This window comes from Protopterus annectens, chromosome 5.part1 (assembly GCF_019279795.1).
Source record: "Protopterus annectens isolate FY-2018-M chromosome 5.part1, PAN1.0, whole genome shotgun sequence".
Classification (NCBI taxonomy): Eukaryota; Metazoa; Chordata; order Ceratodontiformes; family Protopteridae; genus Protopterus; species Protopterus annectens.
Genome location: NC_056736.1, coordinates 414,025,821 through 414,052,814, shown reverse-complemented (window position 1 = coordinate 414,052,814; position 26,994 = coordinate 414,025,821). Strand labels below are relative to the sequence as shown.

At 43.4% G+C, this 26,994-nt stretch overlaps 1 protein-coding gene across 1 annotated transcript in view; it reads left to right on the top strand.

Moving 5' to 3' along the window:
• Positions 1-26,994, top strand: part of ZRSR2 (zinc finger CCCH-type, RNA binding motif and serine/arginine rich 2) — a 748,465-nt gene that overhangs the window by 489,170 nt on the left and 232,301 nt on the right. Inside the window, exon 6 of the mRNA XM_044073070.1 lies at positions 19,152-19,267. Coding sequence (XP_043929005.1) covers positions 19,152-19,267 — 116 coding nt within the window. The remainder of the gene's footprint in view (positions 1-19,151; positions 19,268-26,994) is intronic.

Below are 26,994 nucleotides of genomic sequence, written 5' to 3'. Positions count from 1 at the left end.
CTTTCCAGGTAGAGCAGGTAGTGTCTGACTGCCTGCCAAACTTTCAAACCCCCCATCCCTTTCCCTGTCTGCCCGTCTCTCTCACCGTCTCCCTGCGTGATCACTCATTACCTCAGACAAGTAGGTTCTGTCCATCATACAGAATGGTTACTTTGTCCTGGATCCCCCCCCCCCAACAAGGCTTGGACATACCCCAGCCACCCACCAGTAAATTTACCCCTCCTACGACAGGTTCTGCAAACCCTACTAATACAAGGCACTATAGAACCAGTGCCTACAAAATCAAAAAGAAAAGGATTCTACTCCAGAATCTTTTTGGTACCCAGAAAGGATGGACCATGGAGGCCTATTCTAGACCTCTTGCTCCTCAACTCCTTCCTAAAAGTTCCTGCCTTCAGGATGCTCACTCTCCCTACTCTCTTTCTCTTCCTCCTTCCTCAGGGATTTATGGCAACTCTGGACATAAAGGATGCTTACCTTCACATACCTATAGAGCCCACTTTCAGGAAATACCTCAGATTTCTGCAGGCTCATCCCGTTTTCTGTTCTGTGCGTTGCCCTTTGGGCTTTCTACTGCTCCCAGGGTATTTGCAAAATGTCTGGCTCCAGTGATCGCTTATTGCAGGACAAAGGGGATTCAGATATTCCCCTTCCTAGATGACCCTCTAATTTAGGCAGAAGACTGTTCGTCTTCACACCCTGACCCTTCCGCTCCTTCTGCTGTTCCTAGGATTTTTAATAAACTTGCCAAAATCCCATCTGAAGCCCGCACCGGACATTGTCTTCCTGGGTTGCAGAATCTGGACAGACCTTATGAAGGCCTTCGTACCAGCAGAAAAGGTAGTGTCCATGACACACCACTTACTGCCCTTCAATCATCAGAGCTGACAGCAAGCCAATTTCTGAGACTTCTGGGTTACATGGCAGCCACCATACCCATGTTGCCCCTAGTAAGCATGCACATGAGGAAACTACAATGGTTTCCTCGGTCAATGTGGACTTAGCACTCCCATCTAGAGTTCAGGGTCCCCCTCCTTGCCTGTTTGAGATAGGAATTGAGATGGTGGGTGGCTCAGGTGGCCCAGAACCCAGGCCTCCCTCAGGCCTTCCTCTACAAACACTCCCTCCCAGACTATCCACACAGATGCCTCAGATCTGAGCTGGGGAAAAGCTCTAGGACAGAGAAAAGTGCAAGGTTTGTGGACAGACACAAACTAGACCACATAAACATCAGAGAAATGAGCACAATCCTCCTTGCTCTACAAGCCTTCCAACTCTGTCTAGAGCAGGGCCGTCTCAAGATATGCACAGACAGCACCACAGTCCTGTGGTATCTCAACAAACAGGAAGGGTGACAAAGTCATACCTTTTATGCAGACTAGCTCTGCAGGTGTTGGAACTGGCCATCTCACAGGAATTACCCTACAGGCAGCCTACATACCATCCCTACACAACTCCCAGGCAGACTTCCTAAGCAAAACCATTTCAACCACGAATGGATGCTACAAAGAGATGTTTTCCTAAATCTGGTCCACAGGTGGGATATACCACAAATAGACCTGTTCGCCTCCTCCATAAACAGGCAACTTCTAAGTTACTGCACCAGGACACACGACCCCAAGGCACTGGCAACAGATGCCTTCTCGATGACCTGGAAGGGGAAATTTCTGTATGCATTCCCACCGTTCTGCTTGATACAAAAGATGCTGCTGAAAATTCAGCAGGACTCCCCAAAAATCTTGCTGGTGACTCCTACTGGCCAAGACAACACTGGGTACCCCCTTCTCCTTCATTTGTCCAAGGGCAATCACCACAAGTTACCCCCCTCAGTGGACCTGCTGACACAGCACAAGGGGACTCAGGTTCACCCACAGTGGCAGTCCCTACACCTGATAAGATTCTGATCCCCTTCAGACAACTGTACACCGAGGACCTGCTCAGTGTTCTCCAGGAGACCAGGAAACCCAACAGAAGAAAATCCTATCTCTCGAAGTGGAAAAGGTTTTCTATTTGGTGTCTCAAAAGACAGTTGGACCCACTGGAAAGCGATATTCCTTTCATCCTGTCTTACCTGTGTGAACTAATCTAACTTTTCTCTGCCTGCCTTCCTCTGGATCCACGCCTTGCATACAGACTCCCCTCTAAACTGTTCCTCAAAGGTGTACTACACTTGAGACCACCCAGGAAACTGTCTCCTTCTGCCTGGGACCTTAACTATGTATTAGAAAAACTAATTCTAGCCCCCTTTGAGCCATTAGACAAAGCGCCCATAAACCTTTTTCACGTGGAAAACTGTTTTATTGGTAGCTCTGACCTCAGCCAGAAGGGTCTCAGAGTTGCATGCTCTTATGGCTCCACCACCGTTTTTAGTCTTCCACCTGGACAAGGGTGACTCTCAGGACTAACCCGGCATTCACTCCCAAAGTTGTGAATGACCTGTCCTTGAACCAGGCCATTCACCTGCCTACCTTCTTCCCCAACCTGCAAGGGGGATAGTGAGAGAGTACTTCATTCCCTAGACGTCCGTAGAAAACTTAGTTTTACCTACATAAAACCAAACCTTTTAAAAAATCAGACCAACTGTATGCCTCCTTTCACCTCAGAGCCCTGGGGAAAGCTGTGAGCAAACAGACCATTTTGGCTTGGCTCTCCTGAGCCACTTCTTTCTGCTACCTACACAATGGAAAGACCTTGCAGGGCAATGTCGGTCCACTCCACCAGAGCAATGGCATCTTCTGGAGCATTTTTTTAAAGGGCTAGATACTAACTCCATACTTGAGGCACCTACTTGGTCCTCCGTAACACACCCTCAACAATTACTGCAAAGTGGACCATATCTCCCGAGCCAGGGCAGGGTTTGCCAGGGCTGTCCTACACAGATTCCTGGAAACGTCATCTTAGCCACCTCCCAATCCTCAGTGAGCTTTGGCACTCACCCACATGTAGAATACTGCAACATTGGAGTAGAAGGACATAGGAAAGTTGTGTAAGATCTTGCCATAACCATAGATGTCCTTCTCTTCCATGTTGCAGTATTCCTTCCCCTCTTGTCAGACTGCACTTGCTCTCCTGGGTGACACTGGACAGTCTGTGCCCTTATAGGACTGGCTCCAACTGGAGCTCTTATATTCTGAGGGCTGGTGCGTGCAGGTGTCACTTTTATAGCCCATGTACCTGCCATGTCAGACGTCCAACGCACCTAGAGGGACTGAAAATCTTTGGAAACCTGGCCGGACGAACTGGAGAGGAAGAAGGGTAAACCCACATGTAGAGTACTGCAACATGGAAGAGAAGGACATCTATGGTTATGGTAAGATCTTGCACAACTTTCCTATCCCCATGCTCTGCTACAGGCTTCCCATTGATGTGAAGCAGAGTCCATCCCTAACCTTGTTTAAGTGTAACCTTGACCTACGGATGGAAAATCGGAAATTCACTCAGGTCTGGCCCTCATGTCTGTGATGGACAGAAGCAGACAGTAATGTCCAAACTAGCATAACCCCCACATGCACACAATCTCTAGAAACTTCCTAACATGTCCCCTCCTAATAAATGCCCATGATACCTGGGGATTCAGTTGGGTTGGCTTGCACGGCTGGGCTTATAAAGGTCCTGATGGTTGATTGCCTAGTATGTACTAATGAATTTATAAATGAATTATAATATGGCAGGCAAGGACATGTAGAAAGAAAATAAAAGATAGTACAAAAATTGAAAAGTTGGAAGTTCTTATCTATGGATATGGATAGTCAAGTACAAGCAGTGAAAATGTTTCTAGTCTCTCTAATCCTGTGTAATTAATAAAGAATTGAAGGAATTTGAGAGGAAAGAGGGTAAGAGTTAAGTGGGATAAGTTGTTCCTCCTCATTGAGCAGTGTAGTTTAGGATTGAAAGATTTGAAGGAATACTTTAGAGCTACACAATTTATGTCTAATGTATGTAACACAAGAAGAAAGACTACAAATCAAAGAGGCAAGAAATGATGTTGAAATGGGGGAAGAGTAAGATTTTGAATGCAGGCCCTTAAACAGAATAACAACAACCATACAGAATATTATATTTACAAAGCAGCAGAAAGTATTTTAAGAATTAAGTCAACATGGGAAAGGAGATTATATCAGTGGGGATAACTGCAAGTGGAGGCACAGAAAATAAACGAGGAAGTTGGAATTTATTGTTCGTGTTTCACTGTTGCAGTCCTTACAAAATGGGTTATCTGGCTCCCGGTAACCCATAGTCGGCCAGAATACCAAAGTCCTTGGTATATGACGTCTGCTGCCTTCAGTTTAGACCTGACGTCAGGTACAAAAGAAGGCAGTCAACGCCATTTCCTCAGTCTTTCTTGCCACAGAGTTTGAAGCATTTTGCACAATTGCCGGTCAGCAGAGTACCTTCTTGTATTCCGACTGCTTAGTTGAAGACCTCCTCAGATAAGTACCCCGTTGGGGACCCTATTTTCTTGCTTTAACGAATGTCAGAAAAAGTTAATAACTGTCTTGCCTGTGGAAAACAGATTCCGCACTATGATTTTCACTCCTATTGTTTTACTTGTTTGGGCCTTGAGCACGACATCCCTAATTGTGTTCTCTGTGCTTCTTTCAACCCGCATACCATATGCCGTAGAGCTAGGATCTTGTTCAAACATTTTGGAGTTTGGCCTAAGTTCGTCGGTATGGCGTCTTCTGGTCTCCTGGCTCCAGATGTTCCTAAGAAGTGCAAGGATAAGGGCCGCGGCATGCTTAGGGTTAAATTAGCCGACAACGTCCCTGTTAAGTTGGTTGTCAGCCCAGCGGTAGTCACTGAGGTGCTTTCTTTGCCCCTGCAGTCCACAGAAGTTCAGCAGCAGGCATCTGCGGAGACCTTTTCTGTGTCCTCTTCCACTTCTTCTGACCCTCTGCCAGTCACCCCCTCTGGATCCGGAGCCGTTAAGCAGATGCCAGCTTCTGAGGCCTTTTTTCTATGCCCAGAGACAAGATCCAGACCCGACAACCTTGATTCAGACTTCTGTGGTGGCTAGGCCTCCTGAGTCCCTCCAGATTTCTAGCAGGCCATCCAGCCGAACATCTACTCCAAAGCAGGCGCCAGCCTCCCCTCAGATCCCTCCAGCTCAGATGGTTAAAATGGCTAGTGATCTCTTGACCCTTATAAAGGGCTCTCAGCCACCTCCTTCTAAAAGGATTAGGGAATTGTCCGCAGAAGCTTTCTTTGCATCAGACTCTGAGGTTTCCAGCAACTCTGCTGATGAAGAGGGAAACCCTCCACTTTTTACTGGTTTTGAGGATTCTGATGCAGAAGACTCCATCCCTTCTGCCTCCCCTCCAGAAGATTTTTCTTTTGGAGATGCTCTGAATACTCTTGGGGAGCATTTCAAATGGAAAAGTCAGGACTACCCTCAGTCTAAGAAACTGATTAGGGAATTCTTGGATTTGCCACAGCGTAAGCCTTTGGCTATCCCTCCAGTTTTGGAAGTTGTTGATGTTTTCATGGAGAATTCTTTGACTCCTAATTCTTTTCTTCCTGCTCCCAGAAAGCCTGACTGGTATTAGAGTTCCTGATTCTCATCAGTTCCTTTTCAAGAATCCTAGTGCTGATCCAGAGATTTCTCAGGGCCCTAAGGGTGTTAAAGTCACGGTTGCTAAAAATCCTGTTCCTTCTGACAAGGAATCTAGGGCCTTGGATAGATGGGGTAAAAAGGTTTATACATCTTCCACCCTGGCTATTAGGTCTGTTAATTGTCCTTTTCATATGCTTAAGTATCAGCAGCATACTTTGGAGGCTATTAAGGCTAGAATTGCTGGTGTTCCTTCCCTGATTGAAGAGTAAGGACATGCAAGATTTATTGAATTCTGCCACTGTTGTCACTAAACATTCTCTACATTGTGGTTTCGACACTTTGGAGGCTTCTTGCAGGGCAGCAGCCACTGGTTCTGTCATTCAAAGACATGCTTGGCTCAGGGAACAGCCCCTTTCTGAACCTGTCAAATCTAAATTACTGGATGTGCCTTTGCACAAGGACAATTTTTTTGGTAGCAAAGCAGAAGAGGTGATGAAAAAGTTGGAGGATAAGGCTAAATCTATGCAAACTGTTAAGGACTTTCTGCAAGTTCAGCCTCCTCGTTTTAGTAGACATTACCCTTCTAAGAATTGGACTTTTCCTGACCCTAGTAAACAGAGTCACACTAGGCCTAGGGTTACAGGTCTTCTAGGAGATCGACTTCCACCCCTCAAGAGGCTAAGCACTGGCAGGCTTCCTCTTCAGAATCGACGAGTTCTAAGCAAACTTCCCAAAGCAAGCATTCCCAGTGACTCCAGCCTTCCCCTGCGTGCCTCTGCGGGCCCAGGGTTTTCTTTGGGGGGAAGGTTAGCCATTTTTGCAAATGTCTGGTTCACCATCAAAGATGACAAATGGGTGCTCAAAATAGTATCCCAGGGCTTCAGGTTCTCCTTTCACACCTTCCCTGTCCACCAAGGATACCCAGATATCTCCCAAATCAAAGGGCAGAAGCAGAAAAACAAGTTTCTTCTTTACTAAGCCTGGGAGCAATAGAGCCAGTTCCTGCACTACAGATAGGACAGGGTTTCTACTCGAGGCTTTTCCTGGTCCCCAAAAAAGGGGGCACCTGGCGCCCTATTCTAGATTTGTCCATTCTCAACACTTTTCCTGGTGATTCCCAAATTCAAAATGCTCACTCTTCAGCAGTTGCTGCCAATGCTGGCCAAGGATTCCTGGCTGGTGACTTTGGATCTCAAAGAAGCTTATCTGCACATCCCAATAAGGGAAAGCTGCAGGCAGTTCCTTCACTTCAGGGCGGGGAACAGGCGCTTCCAATTGTCTGCACTGCCCTTTGACTTATCTACTGCTCCCAGAGTTTTTACCAAATGCCTGGCTGCAGTCATTGCTTTTTGCAGGCAAAGAAACATTCATATTTACCTTTACTTGGACGATCGTCTTATTCAGGCAAACACTCCAGAGAAAACTTCTAAAGGATTTGGACTTTGTAAAGAACCTTCTCACCTATTTGGGTTTACACCATCAACGAAAAGAAGTCAAAATTGGTACCCACCAGGGAGATTGTATTCCTGGGAGCGAGCCTGAACACAGCTGCCCAGATGGTATTCCTCCCTCAGGAGAAACAAATGGATCTTTTCAAATTACTTCAAAAATTTGGCAAGCATGACACAGCTCTCTGCAAGGCAATTCCTGCAAGCCCTGGTATTCATGGCTTCATGTATCTAATGATCCCAAATGCCAGACTGCATGTGAGGAAAATACAGTGATTCCCTGCCTGTGGACGGAATTCCTTTGGTGGGCGACGGCCTGTGCATGGAACAAAGGCCTGCCTTTCTGTCCATCTCCTGCCAGCCAGACTCACACCACAGATGGTCTTGGACTATGCTTGAGGAGCACATCTAGAGGGCAGATGCATTCAGGGAACTTGGAACTGTCAACAGTTTCATTTGCACATAAACCTGAAGGAATTGATGGCAGTCCAGCAGGCCTTAATGGCTTTCAAACGTCATCTCTCTCTCCCGGTACTCTTCTGGTCAGGACAGACAACACACAGTCATGTGGTACATCAACAATCTGGGAGGGATGCACTCTTACCCCCTGTGCAGACAAAGCATGATACTATGGTCCATAGCAGCTTCCATGGGCATTCATCTGACACCTTGGCAGACCGGTTGAGCAGGCAGGTCCTGGATCCTCATGAGTGGCTACTAAATAAGACCATCTTCTGTCGCATCATTCAGCATTGGGGCACTCCCCAGGTGGATCTCTTCTCATCTCCAACCAGCCACCTTCTTCCAACCTTTTGCACCAAGGATCATCACAACAAGGCTTGGAAGGTGGATGCTCTGTCCTTCCCCTGGACACTGCTCTCTATCTATGCATTCCCTCCTCTGCCTCTTCTTCCCAGAGTGCTATTAAAGATAAGAGACGAAAAACCAAGGGCCATCATCATAGCTCCAGACTGGGCCAGACAACATTGGTATCCACTACTTCGCAGTCTCTCCCAGTCTCAGCCTTGGCATCTTCCCCTAATACCAGATCTCTTGGTTCAGGAGGGGGGAAAAATTCTGCATCCTCATCTTCAGACTCTGCATTTGGTAGCTTGGCTCATAATTTAAACCTTTCCCAACAAGTGGTTGAGGTCCTTCGTGAGGCCAGGAGGCCTAGCACTAGGAAATCTTATGCAGATAAATGGAAAAGATTCTCCATTTGGATGCAGACTAGAGGGGAAGACCCTTCTCAACCTACTCTTCCTCTTATTCTTGACTATCTGGCAGGCTTGCTTAATGGTGGACTTTCCTTTTCTTCTATCAAAATCCATGCTTCAGCTATTTCTGCTCATTGTTCCTTTGAGCATCAAATTTTCTCTCATCCCTTGATGAAACAGTTCCTCAGGGGAGCTAGCAATTTCAAATCTCCCAGAAGGGCACCTACTCCTGCTTGGGATCTCACTTTTGTACTTGAGAAACTTACTCTGCCTCCTTTTGAACCAGCTGCCTCAGCAGACCTGAAGTTTCTCTCCTGGAAAACTGCCTTTCTTTTGGCTATTACTTCAGCTAGAAGAGTTTTTGAGCTGCAGGCCTTAATGGCAGTAGAGCCTTTTATCATCTTCCATGTGGATTGGTTTTCTCTTTAAAATAATCCCTCCCTTATGCCTAAGGTGGTTTCTAGCCTGACTTTTAACCAGTCTAAACACCTGCCTACCTTCTTTCCTAATCCTCAGAATACAGGGGAAAGGTTACTGCATTCCCCTGGATGTGCATAGACCGCTTAGATTTTACCTGGACAGGACTAAATCTTTTTGAAAGACGGATCAGTTGTTGGCCAGTTTTGCTCCTGGAGCTCAGGGCAAAGCTATTTCTAAACAGACCATTTCTAAGTGGATTGCTCATTGTATTCACTTTTGTTACTTACAGCATGGCAAGGTTTCTCCTCAGAGTATTAGGACCCATTCTACTAGGGCAGCCTCTACCTCCGCAGCTTTTTTAAGAGGTGTAGAAAAAGATGCTAAGGATGAAGGTACCAGGTAACAGGAAAAAAGGAATGCCTAAGATGAGGTTTATGGATGTGGTGAGAGAGGACATGCAGGTGGTTGGTGTGACCGAGCAAGATGCAGTGGACAGGAAGAAATGGAAACAGATGATCTGCTGTTGCGACTCCTAACGGGAACAGCCAAAAGAAGATGATGACCTACTAGAGACGTACTGAAAGCAGCTACATGGACCTCTGTCCACACTTTCACTAAACATTACAATTTACCCTTGTTTTCTAAGTCCAGGGCTGGTTTTGCCACTGCAGTGTTGCAGGGCATCCTTACTAACCCTTAAACAGTGGGTGTTCCTCCTCCCTTTAGTTTTTTTTCCTGGGCTTTGGGAATCAACCCATTTTGTAAGGACTGCAGCAGTAAAACATGATGAACCTAGTACAGTTGTGTACTCTTAACCATAAATGTAGATGTTTGAATATATTCACTGTTGCAGTCCTGGTATCCTCCCCCCCCCCCTTCCATTCCCCCTTTTTTCCTAGGGCACATACTGGATTTTCTTTTCCTAGTCTAACCTTTTTTTGGGTGGGCTCCTGACAGATAAGGCAAGAAAAATTGAGGAAATGGCGTCTGCTGTCTTTTGTACCTGACGTCAGGCCTAAACCGAAGGCAGCCGACGCCATATATCAAGGACTTTGGTATTCTGGCCGATTGTTGGTTGCCGAGCTGGATAACCCATTTTGTAAGGACTGCAACAGTGAATACACTCAAACATCTACATTTATGGTAAGTGTACACAAGTGTACTTTTAAAAAGTCAGATTTGGATGAGGCTAAGCAGAAGTTTGGACTGTTGGGACTGAGGACTGACTTATTTACCAGAGATTGTTAACAGTATAGGCAAAGAAGAATAAATAGGGAGTGTCAAATGAAAGACCAGCTGTGATTTAGTTTATAGCTGATTCTAGAACAGAAGCTGTAGTTAAAAAGGGATCATTTGTAGGGCATATAACTGTAAGAATCCATTAGAAGAGACTGGGAAATAAGGATGGAAAGTCTGTGTACAAAGGAACAATTAGTGAGTATTTGTATGTCCCCAGATTTGCAGCAAAGTCTAGATTTTGGCATTTTTGCACTAAGTATCAGTATAGGTATTTTATAACCTAGGTAAACTTCGAGTTTTTTCTACAGGTAGACTACAGTTGTTGATGTGATGAGAAACCAGGGTACTTAAGAACATATTTTTTAGGAATGTAATGAGTTGGTGGATTTTGAAAATTCCCTGTAGGGTGCTTTGTCAGAAGTTTCAGGGGAGTTAATTATTGTAACTAAGGAAATTATTCTTTTGAGTTGCTATGTAAATACTGAATTGCTTAGACATAGTAAGGCCTACTAATTTTAGGGGTGTTGGCTGCCAAAAAAGCAGTCAGTAGGAAATGGAAATCAAAAACTAGACCGACCATAAAAGAATTATAGGTGGGATCTTTGGAAAAGGCAATGAACATTCATCATAGAGATTAAGGGAATCTATGGGAAAAATACATGCTTAAATGTTTAGGAGGAGGAGTGGAATTTCTGTAAAGGATAGATTTGAGCAATCAAAGTAATGTCAGATTCAATAACTGTTAAGAAATAAACCATGTGATATGTATGAAATGGTAAAAATCTATGTAATGGTTTGTTTGCTGTGTAATATCTGCAGTTAATAAAGGTGTTTAAAATACTGCCACTGTTAATTCTTCATTCTTGGTTTGTTGCACTTTTGCCTTGTCTATTCTTCCATGTTAATTTTTGGGGGAAATGTGTTAGTTTAAGATGTATTCATTATATAGCTTTATCAGTCTTTTTACTAAAAAAAAATCCTTTGGATTGTCAGTAGTTTTGATTTGACATTGTTCCGATTGGTTATCTTATATTCTTATTCTTCTATTGCTAACCATTTCTTTCTATTCAAGACAGTTAAGAGCTTTTTAAAGTTATTAAATTGCTTAATCTGATGTTATCTGTTTCATTATTTTTCATGACTGGATCTTGGATCCGACATAGGATCATATCCGACACTTCACAAACATAGATTCAAGGCTCAAGCTCCGCCCTTTCCCATAATCCCCTTCTGCACTCAACTCCCAAGATCTCATTTGCCATGTTTCTGTACAGATGTGATTCCTGGCTCAGAGCTGCTTATTTTGAATTTGTGAGAATTTATTAAGATGAGGGTTTTTTTTTCCTTTTTTGTTAAGTTTAGCTAGTTCTCTTCGCTATTCTCCCGTTCCTTTTTCTAGCTAGTCACTGGCATTAGGGTGCATTTAGAAGTCCTTTTTTTTTCCCCTAGGTGGAGCCTTTTTTGGTTTTTGACTTAACTCTGTCTGTAACAGTAATTCATAACATTATTATTAGGGTTAGTTGTATTCCTTCGGTGCGTGGGACAAATTTCTTTGGTAGTTAACTGTCATCTGTGTTTTGTGTGTGTGTGTCTTTTAAGTATGTTTGAGAAAGACAAACCTACAGGTTTTAAAAGGTGCTCTTCTTGTGGGCATAAGATGCCAAATTCTTACGCCCACAAGAAGTGTGTTTATTGCTTGGGAGACAAATACCTCATGGCTGATTGCTCAGTATGTGTGGCATTCAACCCTCTAGTCCTGGCGGGCTGCCGAAACAAATTGCTGCTTAAGGGTATGGCTCAAGGGGTCCCTTTGTCTTTGGGTCCCCTTCTTCTTCTTCAGGCCTTAAGGAGTCAAAAAGGAAAGCTCCATCTCTTTCTCTGGGTACTTCTCCTTTTATGTCTGAAAAAGACTCGAGCTTTCGGATCACAGATCTCTGGATCCAAAACTGCCTGTGGCCATCTCTGATCCAGCATCTCAGGATCCGTCGGTAGGTTCCGAGGTCTCTTCGGATCAGAGGCTCTCGGATACTTTTGCAGTCGGGTCCCCCTTGGATCAGTCTACTCATTTGGATCCGAGGAGGGCTGTCCAGCAGGTATCGAAAATGACATGTTCATTGGATCCAATATTAACTTTTTGAAGGCTCCCCTTCAGAATCCACTAGGGATCCGAAGCACTCAGCTCCTAGGCATCGGAGCTGATCTTCAGATCGGGGGTATCATCGGTCTGCTTCGGGGTCCAGGCTGGATTCCCCAGCAAAATCTACTTGTTCTTCAGGTTCCTCTAGATCCTTCAGGAGCCTTTTGCCCACTGATATGGACAGGATGATGAGCTTTGTCAGGGCCCAGATAGAGATGGGCCTCTGCATCTCCACCCTGCTGGGCTTGCGAGCCCCAGCCCCAAAGTCACCTTCTCCTCTTCCAATTCTCCTGGTTTTGGAACTCCAGGACCCAGTTTACCCAAGGAAGATGTCGACTGGTTCAGGAAAGCATGCTTTTCTGACTCCATCAGGGTCCCTGGCTAAGTCGATTCTGTTACCATTGGATCAGAGCAGGTCTGGGTAGGGGGTCAGGTCTGGGCTTGTCTGACCGGTCCTTTCTTTGGGGGCCACGGCCGTCGACAACTTGGGGAAGCAACCGGGGTTGGCCCTGCTCCTTCATCCCAGGTTGTTTTGGCTTCCGGGGATGGGGATGGAATTTCCTTTAAGTCCATCGACCTTTTGGGTGGTAGGGAGGACTTTCTTCAGGTCTGAAGCAGTGTCTTCTCTACCGGGTATGTCCCAGCCCATCACTGTTCTAAGCCCATCCTGTCCGCGGTCAGTCCTCCCGAGATAGCCTTCAGGGGGCAACTAAACCCTAGGGGGGTTCCCTTCCCTTCCGAGTCCTCCACTGAGTCCCACACAGAGGAGGTGCCATGGAAGAGAATGTGCAAGAGAAGAGGAGGAACTTGGACTCGCCCATGGAGTCCCTCACGGAGGGCACGGATTTTGATGAACGGGGATGGGTCCCCCAGGTCCGCTTGCGTCTGTTTTGAAGACATTGGGGAGCTATTAAAACATAAAGGCAGATGGTCTTCCCATCCCCTGTCTTCAGATGAGTCTGTGTTTCTGAAGGCTTTCGGGAGAGGCCCATCTACTTCCTGGGTACCTCCCCTACAGCCAAGCTCATTGACCTTATTTCACGCAGGGCATGAAAGGAACCTGACACTATGAAACCAGTCCTGAAGAAGGCTGACAATTTCTTGAGCCCTCCTTCAGACAGGATGAATTGGAGCAAAGGCATTGCAGTTGATGCCATTGTGGTTGCTGCGGCCACCAAAAAGGAGCTGGCTGAACAGAACTCCCCCGTCCATCCCCCAAACAGGGAATCTCGGGTGATAGTCATCAGAAGTGCATCTACACCTCAGTCAGGTTTGTTTTGAGAGCTCTTAACTATCTGGCACTCTTTACCTGCTTGCAAAGAGACCTGGTTACTGAACTAACCAATTCTCTTTCAGAGTTGTCTGTGAAGGGCTTCAAGAAGGTCTTTCCCCAGCTTACTACTACCTTCCCTCTAATGCTGCTGAGTGTACCTCTGAAGAGGCCGGTGCAGGCATTGCTTTGGGGCATCATGCTTGGATGCAGTTGTGCAGGTTTGTCAAACCCTTTAAGGCATCTTTCAGTAATGCCTCATTTGATAGCTGCTCGCTTTTTGGACTATCCGTCAAGGAGATTTTGACCTGCAAAGAGCAGGAAGGGAAGATGCTGTCAGCAGTAAGGATCAGGTTTTCTACACCCCCCCCCTAAAAGTCCTTTTCCAAGAACCAATGGGGAGGTAGCAAACTTTGGTTCCGTAAGTCGGAGTTCCTCCCAGGAAGCTGCAGAGGATCCCTCTTCTAGAGACAGAGGAAGAGGGAAAATGGTGGACACCGCCCTAGAGGCAGAGGGGGGTTTGCAGAACAAGGGCATCTGAGAACTTTTTCTGAGAAGCCCTTTCAGTGTCCCTGAGGCATTGCCTGACCGTCCTCCCCTGGAGACGGTAGGGGGTTGGTTCTCATTGCATCCGAATGCCTGGACAGCCATAACAAATGATCGGTGAGTGCTTAATATATCCAGGCATTGTTGCATTCCCTTTTCCCAACCTCCTCCAGGTACCAATAAGTTCTCCCTGACAAGCCACCCAGTCAGAGAGAACTGGCTGAAAGAGAAGTTTTAAAGCTTCTAGAAAAAAAAAGCCATCCAGGAGGTCCCGAGAGTGCAAAGAGGGCCTGGAAGTTCTTGCTTCTTTTTGGTGCCAAAAAAGACTGGGAACTTGCATCTGATGTTGGACCTCAGCAAGTTGAACCTGTTTGTCAAGAAGTCGAAGTTCTGGATGGGCACTGGCCAGTCCATCCTGCCACTTTTGCACAAGGAAGAGTAGATTTGCTCCATAGATCTCCAGGACGTCTACTATTACATCAAGATATACAGACGCTCCAAGAGGCATCCGAGCTTCCGGCTGGGAGCCAGTCATTTTCAATTCAGAGCCCTGCCCTTTAGACTCACCACAGTCCCCAAGGTGTTTACCAAATGCTTGACAGTGTTAGCAGGTCACTTGAGACTACAGGGATTCCAGGTCTTCAGGTCACTTTCTTCATGCAACAAACATTCCCGGTGAGTCCAGCATGTTGGCAGACAGACTTAGCAGGTCCATCTTGAACCTGTACAAATGGTCCCTAAACCCATCAGTGGCGTCATAGATATTTGGCCAATGGGGCCAACCTTGTTGTGACTTTTTGGTTCTCTAATGAACAATAAATGCATCAGGTACTTTATCCTGATTCCCCCAAAAGGGCAGTCCCCCAGGGACACTGTAGTCCATGATTGGCTTCCAGGTTTCCTTTATGCATATCCACCAATCCCATTGATCCCCAAACTACTGCAGAAAGCCCACAAACTGAAATGTTCCTTGCCTCATCTGGTGTGGTTTTCCTTCCTACGGTCTCATCTGAAGGTATCCTCCAGGGATACTAAATCCCATACTATGTCATTACTCGTCCCTCTGAGCTGCACTCTCAGAGCCTTCGATCCCTTCGTCTAACCACATGGTTTCTCCAATTCCCATTATTCTAAGAGAGTCCAGGCTTCCCCTGTTAGGAAAATTATTCTGACCTCCCACAAACCCTCTACTCAAAAACTCTACAACAGTAGGTGGAAATGTTTTTTTGTTTTTGGCTGCTGAAAGAAATCTCGACCCCTTTGACCCTTCTCTGCTCCATTTTCAGATATCCTTCTGTTTTCATCATCCCTTTATCAAGAAGGTGCCTGTTTCTCTACCATAAAGCTGCAGTCAGTGGCCATTTCCAACTTTCATGTTATTAGGGAGCCTACCCTTTTCTCTAGACAATGCAAGGCCTTCATTAAAGGAGTTTTTCTTCTTAGGCCTCATGTCAAGGATCCTTATCTCTCTTGGGATTTGACTATGATGTTACACTCTCTCACTCAAAGCCCGTTTGAGACGGCTCATTTCTGTGATATTAAGTTCCTGTCCTGGAGGACTGTTTTTCTTTTGGCCATAACTTTGGGTAAGAGGGTCTCAGAATTAGTCCTGGTCATCCAAGCTGCCATGTATCATTTTTCACAGACAGAGTGGCCTTGAGAACTAATCCTTCTTCATGTCCAAGGTAGCCACTGAAAATAATATCAACCAGGCTTTTCAGCGACTTATCTTTTTTCCAAATCATTCCAACAAAGAGGAATATTTGTTTGGGTTTTAGGAATGAATTCAGGAACAGGAACATTGAAAAGGATAATGGAGTCAGAAATTATACAGTTGTCATTCCGTAGAGCTTTACAAAGATAATTAAAGTTTAACCAAAATGGGAAAATTATTTTGCAATTAACCATGTGTCCAGTCAGCATCAGGGTGTCCACATGTCCAGCATTTAATTTAATCTTTCTTGTACATTATTGCTAGTCTGTGTGGGGTGAAGAAACATCTGTGTAAAAAATTTCCATGTGTGTATACGCCAGAACAGGGAAGATGTGGATTCCTTCACTGACTGTAAACAAAGTTTTTTTTTATCTCTTTCTGAGAATACTTGTGTATTAACTTCACTTGAATAATTGCAAAATGAAACATATGTTTTGCTAAAGTCATTTCTAAGAATTTTATAACTAACAGATATGCATGATGTGTTCTTGAGAGAACTATTAATTGTTGAGATAGAATCCAAGATTTTTAAGTTACTCTTATTGTATACCTCTAATGAGGTAATGAGCTTAGTATGTATAAAATTCTTACAAGTTTGGATAGCCAGCCATTTGCAGTTTTGCAAACTGTATTTGCTGATAAAATAGTCTGCAGAACTTATTTTATTAGCTGAGAGAAATTGATTGTAATGTAATAGGTCACCCTTCTTAAATTCTAACATTTCATTCGTTTGTGTAAGCAGTAGGAAACGTAATTATTAGTAAATTCTTAATTAGTTGATTAGAAAACAAGCTTTTTAAACAACAGCAATGTTTGGTTTATAATAGGTGTGAGAACAAGTTTTGACCTTTCACTTTGAATGTATATTTTTAAAATCCATGTAAATATGTATGTATTTGAGTATATGGTTCAAGCAATGTACACTATTACTATTAAGAAGTAAGGTTTCATGTATTGATTTCCATTATGATGTATAAGAAGTATTATTCCAAAGCAACACTATGTTAATAAATGTGGAGTTTAAATAAAAATCAGTGTTTGGAAACACTATACCTCCTTCATCCCAGCTTGTGGTGTGCCAGAGAAGAGAAATTCTTGTTTTTTTTTTTTTTTTGGGGGATACCAAAGTAAGTTGAGTAATACGTTATTAATTTTCTGTTTAATTTTCCCAGGTGGGGGAATTATTAGAACTAGGCCAATGAATAAGATTTTTAGGTAACAGTATCATTTTGATTAAAGTTAATCTGTCTTCAGATGTGAAGATGAGTCTGTTCCAACTGTCAGACTAGTAATTGAGTTTATAAGTTGGTGGTAATTAGATGAGTGTTTTTTATAATTAGGCTCAGTAATGATACCTAGATATTTAGTATGTGTGCCTTCCCAGTTTGCCTGTCTTTTTTCCAAGTTTCATAGTAACATTTTTATTCACTAGAAGTGCCTGAGTTTTGTTGTGATTGAATTTTGGTCCAGAGATATTTGCAAAGTCTAGATTGTTATAGGTGATCTATTGAATTTTCAATATCACTAGAAGTTATTAGTAGGTCATCACCAAACAGTTGTATCTTGGGGGATAATTTGTGATAATTTGTCTTGCACTTTATATCTAACACTGTCATTATTTCTAACATAATTTGCAAGAGGCTCAATAGCCAGGGCAAAGAGTAATGGGGAGAGGGGGCACCCCTGTTTAATGCCTCTTAATATTTCAAATGGGCTGAATAGATAGGATCCGAACTTTACATAGGCTATGGACTTTTCATATAGTTTAATTAATCCTATAAAGTTTGGGGAGAAATTGTATTTTTGCAGAGCTTAAAACAGATTTGGCCAACTTAGGGAATCAAAGCTTTATCTATATCAAGGCTTTAAAATAGAAAGCTCATTGTTTTCTTGTTTGCTAAGTCTGTTAAGGAGAGTAATCTAATTGCATTGTCTTGTACCTTTCTATTTTTGATAAAGCTGGTTTGGTCTTCATGAATTAATGTTGAAAGAATTAATATTATTTAATCTGTCAAGACATGAATATCTTGTAATCAATGTTAAGCAAAAAAAATGGACTGTGAGGTATGCAAAGGCTGGGCTGTTTATTTGGTTTTAAGATTAAGATGGAATATTTCCATGAGGGAGGGATATTTGGTGTAGTTTTAACATTGAGCAAGATTGTCAAGATGTTATCAGGTAAGAGTTTGTATAACTCCGGAATTAGACCATCCAGCCCTGGTTCCTGTTTTGTCTTAACATTTTTTTATTTGTTCCTTTAATTCGGTAAAGAAAAAGGATTTGTCTTTGTTATTAATACTGTGTTTGGATAGCTTCTTTTGAATATTGTTAGCAAAGTTGTCTATACTTTTATCACTTGTGGATGAGTTAATATTCTTGTAATGGTTTTAAAACATAATATATTTTTCAGATCTGTAACTTTGATAGTCTGATTATTTCTAGTGTATATTTCTTTTGTATGATTTTTTTCATTTAAATATTTAGATCTAATCGCAATCCTGTGCATACTGTTGGGATTAATTGACTAGGATTGTAATCTGATTTTTTTCCAGATTTATTGATATTTTATGCTGCATGATATCCAGATGTTCCTTGTTCAGTTTACATACATCAGCTAATACAGATTTGTCATTTGATGTTTGTTTTAGTTCATCAGTTTCTTTTTATATGTCTACCAGTTTTTTATCCCCTCTTTTATTTATATACCAACTTAAGTCTTTACCATGTAAGACTACCTTTAAAGTGTCCCATAGGATAATATCTGAAACCTCTCCATTATTATAGGCGCCTAGGTAACGGTTTATTTCATCTAGAAACCATTCTTTAAATCCTTGTACTGTTACTAGATAAGCAGGTGGTCTTTGGCAGAATTTTAAGGGGTCAGTATTAAGTGTTGCTTTGAAGGTAATGGCATTGTGGTCAGACATAGGGCATAATGTCAGTATTACATTATCAGTTTTGGCCAGTAAAGAACTGGTTAGAAAGACTTTGTCTATGTTGGTCTGTTTGCCAAATCTGTAAGAGTAGCGAGAATACTTCAGGGAGGATAATATTTTTATACAATCAGTGTTAATTAGGTTTCTGTCTTTTATGTAGCTGGCAACAGGGGACATCTTAAAGGGCATAGAGTTTGTGGTATCTGTGGAGGACAAGATGCAATTAAAATCACCTGCTAATAGTAACTCACCTTTAGACTTCGTTGTGGTGTCTAAATGTTTTTTCACAGTTTTAGTCTCAATACCCGGTATCCAGTAGGCGTTTGCAAAAGTGTACATCTTTTTATCTAGTTTTAGTATGACTAAAGCAAGCATACCATCATTGCTTGAGTATGAGTCAACTATTTCTGGAATTCTCATTGATTTTCTGTGTAAAATTAGGACACCTCTTCTTTTGTGGTTGTAGTTTGAACTTACCAAAATCATATAATCCTTAAAAGGTTAAGTTGTTTAGATCTTCTGTTACTAAGTGGGATTCCTGAATGAATGCAAAATCTGCTTTATGTAGCATTAAATATTTGTTGACCGTACTTCTTTTCATGGGGTTGTTCAACCCATGTTGTAGTTTTTTTTAATGTTAGGCTTACCATTTGTTTTTATTTTTACCTAGTTAGGAAATGGTGGTGTGTGGCATAATCCTGAGGCTCCAGTGGATTATGGAACAGAAAAAGATAAAGCCAATTGTCCCTTCTATCTTAAAACAGGAGCATGTCGGTTTGGTGAAAGGTAATGAATCATTTACTTGAATGAAACTTTCATTGTTACAGATTTTTATGCTGTAATAAAATGGCAAGAAAATATACTAAACAAAAAAAAAAAACTTAATTGAGAAGTGGCATTCATTTGATTCTCCTTTAATGCATAGTCTTTGTGGCTGTGCGTTTAAATCCGCAGTAAAATACTCATGATCTAAACAGACAAAAGTAGACTGTGATGCTTTCAGTTTGCAGACATTTTCCACTTTCTGAAGTCGTATGCTGATGAGAGAATCTGATGGGTAGAGTTCTTTTTTCAGAACAATTAGTGTGTACATAATGACAGCATGAACAGTCTGCAAGTATTTGTGGAATACAAGATTGTAAATTAAAATTCATAATATAGTCTCACTCCTTTTACCTGCTTGTTAGATGTATGTGGGACAACATTTAGTTGAATGCCTTCCATCCTAAGGAGTGTCTGTTGTGTTCTCCAGATTGAAACAAGCTTGCTGATGGTAACCAGGGTGTCTGTTTTCTTTACTGGAAGTCTGGGTTCAGTAGTGGACTGTGTGCCTGAGGCCACACTTGCTGGGATGCCCTAAAATGCCCTGGTAGTAAATACTAATCTGCAGGTGGAAGCAGGATGTTATTACAGTAGAAAAACTGAAAGATCTAACACTGGTGACCCTTCTGTGCTCCTCTTGGCCATACTGTTGTTGTGACTATCCTTTCTTTTACTCTAGTTGGACTGATGTTCTTCGTGTTTCACTGTTGCAGTCATTACATTTGGGTTATCTGCTTGCAGGTAGCTCTCAGTCGGCCTGATTAACAAAGTCTTGGGTCCTGCGTTGGTTGCTGTCCTTTCTTCCATGACGTCAGGTCATCAGGGGTATAAAACATGCAGCCGACGCCATTACATCAGTCTTTCGTGCCGTGCGGTGCCCGAAGCAGAAGCAGTTCACAAGTGCTGGTCAGCCAACTCCTGAAATTTTCGTTTTTGAGTTTCAAAACCGAAGTCTTCAGCTAAAAGCTAAGTACCCCGTTGGGGAAACTTTTTCTTGCTTTTAACCAATGCCAGTAAAAGTAAATAATTGCATTACTTGTGGAAAGCAAATACCTCATAAGGGTTCTAACTTGTCTGGGGTACACCGTAAACAAAAATAAATCACACCTGGTACCATGTCAACAAATTATATTCCTGGGAGCAAGCTTGAATACAACTTCCCAGATGGCTTTCCTCACGCCAGAGAAACAAATTCATTTAACAACTTACTTCAAACAAGTGGCCACATAAACCCTGCTATCTGCAAGACAAATACTGCAAGCCTTGGGGTTCATGGCCTCCTGCATTCTTCTAATTCCATATGCAAGACCGTGTATGAGGAAACTACAGTGATATCTAAAAAGCCTATGGTGTCAACATTCTCAGGATCTAGAAGCAATGATTCCTATCATACCTTGCCTACGTCTAGAGTTCTGCCATTCACACTAACCCTGCTGCCCAAACCCTGACTACACATGTATCAGACTATGCATGGGGGTCTCGCCTGGCAGGGAAGTGCATTCAGGGCAAAAGGAACCCATGTCAAATGCACCTGCATATCAATCAAAAAGAAGTGTTAGCTGTACAGAATGCTCTGACAGCCTTCAAGGACTACATTCTTCCAGGACAACTAATGGTAAAGATGGACAGCACGCTTATGTGGTACATAAATGAGTAGGGGGGTACACATTCTTACTCCCTCTGCAGACTAGCCATGGCATTGTGGAACACAGCCTTGAGCTACCAAGTGCATCTGCAAGCTCAATTCCTTCCAGGAAAATTGAATACACGGGCAGACTGATTAAGCAGAAATCTCATGGATCCACACGAGTGGAAACTGGAACCATGGATTTTCAACATGTTGACAAGCAAATGGGGGAGCCCAGACATCTATTTGTCTCCCCCCAACATTCAAATGGACAATGCGTTCCTAGAACGCTCATTAGAACTAAAGCAAGTATCTAAGGGGCTACGGATTTTTAAATTGCCCCATGGCTTTGAGGAAGGCACTGCTTTATTTTCAGAGCTTTTATCCTTATTTGATAAAGCTGGCTTTGATTTACTGAAACTAATTATTCGTAATAACATTGAAAAATTAAACATGTTGAATGAGAAGATGTTCTTCATCTCACATTGCTGCAGTCCTTACATATGGGTAGTCCGCTGTCCTCGGTCGGCCCGAATACCAAAGTATTAGGCTGACGTCAGTCAAGGCGCTTAAAACTGACATCAGGGTACAAAAGCGCATGACCGACGTCATTTCCTCAGTCTTTTTTGCCCGCTTGGTCCGATGCAGAAGCAGCGTTGCAAGTGCCGTTCGGCGTTCTGAAATTTTTCGAATTCGGAGTTTCAGACCGAATCCAAGTTGGCTAAGTACCCCGTTGGGGATTATTTTGTTTTTTTCTTGCCTCAGTGTTTTACCGGATGTCAGAAAAAGTGAATAACTGTATTTCTTGTGGGAAACAGATACCGCATAGGGATTATCATTCTTTGTGCATTCCTTGTTTGGGGCCTGAGCACGACGTTGTTGGGTGTCGCTTTTGTGCTAGGTTCAATAAACGCACTATTAAGCGAAGGTTGGATTGTGCTAGGCTGGTCTTTGGGAAGCGGTGCAATTATAATATGCCGTCGGATTCTCCGGCGCCCGCTTCTGTGAAGAAGCGCAAAGACAAAACAGTTAAACCCAGGCAAGATGAGTCGTCCGTTCCGGACGCCGGTTCTTTAGAGGCTTCAGTGGAACCGGTGGTTCCGACGGAGACTTCTCTGGAGTCTCAGGGGGAGACTTTGATTTTGCAGGAGGTGGTCTCTCAGGAGGCAGGTCAGGCTGAAGGGGCTTCCCAAGTTACTGTACTCCCCTCCCTTCCTAGGGTGGTTAGGCCTTCTCCTTCTGTTTCCAAGGCTTCTCCCAGAGGCAGGCCAGTTTCAGCTTCTGTTGGTGTCACTCCTAGTTCAGCAGGGTCTGTGCCTAAGAAGCACATGCTTAAAATGGCAGAAGATTTAATTACTCTGATTAGAGGTTCACTGCCCCCTCCTGATAAGAGGCCTAGGGTGGAGCCAGAGTTGGGAAGTTTTGAGCAGGCTTCGGATATTTCAGAGTCTTCAGCTGAAGACTTGCAGGAGTATTCTCCTTATTCTGATTCTGATGCAGATGATTCCACTCCTTCTGCTTCTCCTCCAGAGGATTTTTCTTTTTCAGAGACACTTCATTCAATGAGGGAACATTTTAAGTGGGAAGGTCAGGACTTCTCTGATTCTAGGAAAAGGCTTAGGGAGTTTTTGCTGTTACCCCAGCATAGGCCCTTGGCTATACCCCCTGTTCTGGATGTTGTGGAAGATGTGTTTGCAGAGGCTTCACTTAATCCTGATTCTCTGCCTCCTGCTCCTGTTAAACCGGATAGGTATTACAGGGTGCCTGAGGCTCATAAATATCTTTATAAGAGTCCTAGGCGGACCCAGAAACTATTAGTCAGGGACCTAAGGGTGTCAAGGCCTCTGTTGTAAAAATCCGGTTCCTCTAGATAAAGAAGCCAGAGCTTTGGATAGATGGGGAAAGAAGGTCTATACATCTTCTACCTTAGCTATGAGGGCTTTGAATTGCCAGTTTCATATGTTGAAATATCAAAACTTTCTTCTTTCTCAATTGAAGTCTAAGGTGGATGCTCTGGCGGAAGGCATTGAGTGTAAAGAGTTGCAAGATTTGGTGCATGTCTCTGAACAAGTGGGTAAGCATTCATTACAGTGTGGTTTTGATGCTGTGCAGGCCTCGTCTAGGGTGGCTGCCACTGGCTCAGTTCTTCGCAGGCACGCCTGGTTAAAGGATCAGAATTTATCTGACCATGTTAAGACAAGGATTTTGGATGCTCCTTTGCAGTCTGATGTGTTGTTTGGTTCACCTGTGGAATCAGTCTTGAAGAAAATGGAAGACAAGGCTAAGTCTATGCAGGCTGTTAAGGATTTTTGCAAGTTCAGCCTCCAAGTTTAGTAGGAATTGGCCTGCTAAGGGGTGGACGTATCCTTCTTATGATTCTCAGTCTATGGGTAGATCTAGTCGTGGTAGGGACAGAGCTCAGTGTTCTTTCAGCGCGAGAACAGGGAGCTCACGTGCACAATCTTGGTGAGGGTAGGGGCCAGTCCTTTCGTAAACAGGCCCAATGACCTACTTTTCAGCTGCCAGATCCTTCTTGCCTGGCAGCACCTTTGGGAGGAAGGTTAGCACTCTTCAAGGAAAATTGGATGTTGATTACCCAAGACAAATGGGTATTGGATATCATACACCAGGGTTACAAGTTTTATTTCCATACCTTGCCTCCTTTCAAAGGCATGCCGGACGTTCCTCCTCAGCAAAGACTAGAGGCTCGCAAGCAAATTTCTTTACTACTTCAAATAGGGGCCATACAAACGGTTCCTCTGCCAGAAGTGGGCCTAGGATTTTATTCTCGCCTGTTTCTAGTACCAAAGAAAGGAAACACGTGGAGACCAATTTTGGATTTATCCATCCTCAACACATATCTGGACATTCCCAAGTTCAAAATGTTAACGTTACAACAGCTTTTACCTCTGCTGGGCAAAGATCACTGGATGGTGACTCTGGATCTCAAAGAGGCTTACCTTCATGTTCCTATCAGGCCCAGTTGCAGGAAGTATCTGCGTTCGGGCTGGGACTTCACATTATCAGTTCTCTGCATTGCCCTTTGGCTTATCTACTGCCCAGAGTGTTCACGAAGGTTCTGGCTCCAGTGGTAGCTTTCTTCAGGCTAAGAGGAATACAGATCTATCCTTATTTGGACGATTGCCTGATACTGGCCCAAGAAAAGGACGAACTTCTTCATCATTTACAGTATGTGATGGCAGTGTTAAGATGCCTGGGGTATTCTGTGAACGAAATAAAGTCCAGTCTAGTACCCTCTCAGGACATGTGCTTTCTGGGTGTGAGACTGAATACAGCATCCCAGATGGCCTTTTTGACCCCGGACAAACAAAAGAATCATTCTCTTTACTTCCACCAGTTGTCTCATCAGTCCAGGCTGACTGCAAGGACAGTCCTTCAAGCCTTGGGGTTCATGGCATCTTGTATTCTGGTACTTCCCAATGCCAAACTGCATATGAGGAAGCTACAATGGTATCTCAAGAATGTATGGACACAGCACTGCCAAGATTTGGACACTGTCATTCAAATAATACCTTGCATTCAAAAGGAATTTTTGTGGTGGGCTCAGGAATGTCACCTAAACAAGGGACTCTCTGTGACCCGGCCAGAGGCGAGTCAGATTTTAACGACAGATGCCTCAGACAAAGCTTGGGGAGCTCATCTAAATGGAAAATGGATACAAGACACGTGGCCTGCCAGACTTCAACATCTACATATCAACTTGAAGGAGATGTTAGCAGTCCGATTTGCATTGATAGCTTTCAAGGATTTACTTCTTCCAGGGCAGGTGTTGATTCAAACAGACAACACAACTGTCATGTGGTACATCAACAAGCAAGGGGGAACGCATTCTTATCCTCTATGCAGTCAAGCAATGATTTTGTGGGAGACTGCTCTCAGTTTACAGCTAAATCTTCAGGCAAGGTTTCTGCCAGGAGCACAGAACTCCTTAGCAGATGTGTTGAGCAGACAAATTATGGATCCCCACGAGTGAAAATTGGATCCTCATGTATTCCAGAGATTGACAGTGTTATGGGGAACTCCAGACATAGATCTGTTCGCTTCTCCACTAAATTACCAGCTGCCAAAGTTTTGCACAAAAAGGTTTCATCCCTCAGCTTGGAAAGTGGATGCTCTCTCATTCAATTGGAGCAATCTTCACGTGTATGCCTTTCCGCCTCTGCCTCTCCTCCCAAGGGTACTGCTGAAGGTCAGACAGGACAAGCCAAACATGATTTTAATAGCTCCAGATTGGCCTCGACAGCACTGGTACCCATTACTGAGAAGTCTGGTACAGGAGCCTCCATGGCCTTTGCCTTCGATTCCTCACCTGCTGTCTCAGGAGAACGGTCATTTACTCAATGTCAAACTTCATTCTCTACATCTGACAGCCTGGCATATTCTGGTTTAAACCCTGGAGGGTCTCAGCTTCCACAACAAGTTTTGAATGTTATTTTGGAGGCCAGAAGGCCTAATACAAGGAAAGTTTACGAGATAAATGGAGGAGATTTTTATTTTGGAGTACAGCAAAGGACTTTGATGTTTCTAAACCTAATTTAAGTGTGGCGCTTCAATACCTTACTGAGTTATTGGACAAAGGTTTGTCCTTCTCCTCTATAAAGGTTCATGCTGCAGCAATCTCTGCTCACTATGACTGTGACCCACCATTATTTTCTCAGCCTTTGTTTAAGCAATTCCTTAGAGTGGCAAAGAATATAAGACCCCCACGTAGAGCTCCTACTCCTGCTTGGGATCTCAATTTTGTGTTGGAGAAACTCACTCTACAACCTTTTGAGCCTGCAGCATCGGCAGAGTTGAAATATTTATCTTGGAAGACTGCTTTTTTGTTGGCCATTACCTCTGCGAGAAGGGTTTCTGAATTACAGGCCCTTATGGCAGTTGAGCCTTTCTTAATTTTCCACAAGGATAGGGTGTCTTTGCATACTAACCCTTCTTTTATGCCAAAAGTGGTTTCTAGTGTGGATTTAAACCAAACTATTAATTTGCCTACTTTTTATGCAAACCCCCAAAATAAAGGGGAAAAGATTTTGCACACTTTGGATATTCACAGACAGTTGCGATATTATTTGAGCAGAACTAAAGGGTTCAGGCAGTCTCAGCAGTTGTTTGTTTCTTTTGCTTTGGGTTCTCAGGGCAAACCTGTTTCAAAACAAACTATTTCTAAGTGGATTGGTTTTTGTATTGCTTTCTGTTATTCCCATCATGGTATGGAGATTCCAGCTGGGATTAGGCCTCATTCCACTAGGGCTACTGCCACTTCTACAGCTTTTTAAGGGGTGGCTTCTAAAGATATTTTGGAAGCAGCTACTTGGAGTTCAGTGCATACTTTCTCTAAGCATTACCACCTTCCACTTTACTCTAAATCTAGGGCTGGATTTGCAACTGCAATTTTACAAGGCATGTTGGCAGCTCCTAATGCTTTATAGTTTTGCCATCCTCCCTTACCTCTGCTTTGGGATTCTACCCATATGTAAGGACTGCAGCAATGTGAGATGAAGAACATAGTACAGTTTTGTACCTACCATAAATGTAGATGTTCGAAGATCCACATTGCTGCAGTCCAACTTACCCTCCCTCCTTCCCCTCTGTTGTTGAAGGTGGTGGTGTGGTTTGTGTTGTACATATTGTAAATATAGTTAGTGCACGGGTGGTTGGTTGGGTTTTGCTGGTTTTTGGCTTTGGCCTGTCTTGTTAGGGCCTTCTGACATCTGGGGCAAGAAAAGACTGAGGAAATGACGTTGGTCATGCGCTTTTGTACCCTGACGTCCTGATGTCAATTTTAAGCGCCTTGACCGACGTCAGCCTAATACTTTGGTATTCGGGCCGACCGAGGACAGCGGACTACCCATATGTAAGGACTGCAGCAATGTGGATCTTCGAACATCTACATTTATGGTAGGTACAAAACTGTACTTTATGTCAACTAGATAGAAACATCAGAGCAGATCTTCTGTTTGAGCACAACAAATTCAGACTTGATAATATATACAAAGATATGGACAGGTACATTAATAAAGGTCTTGAAATTAAAAACCACAAAATA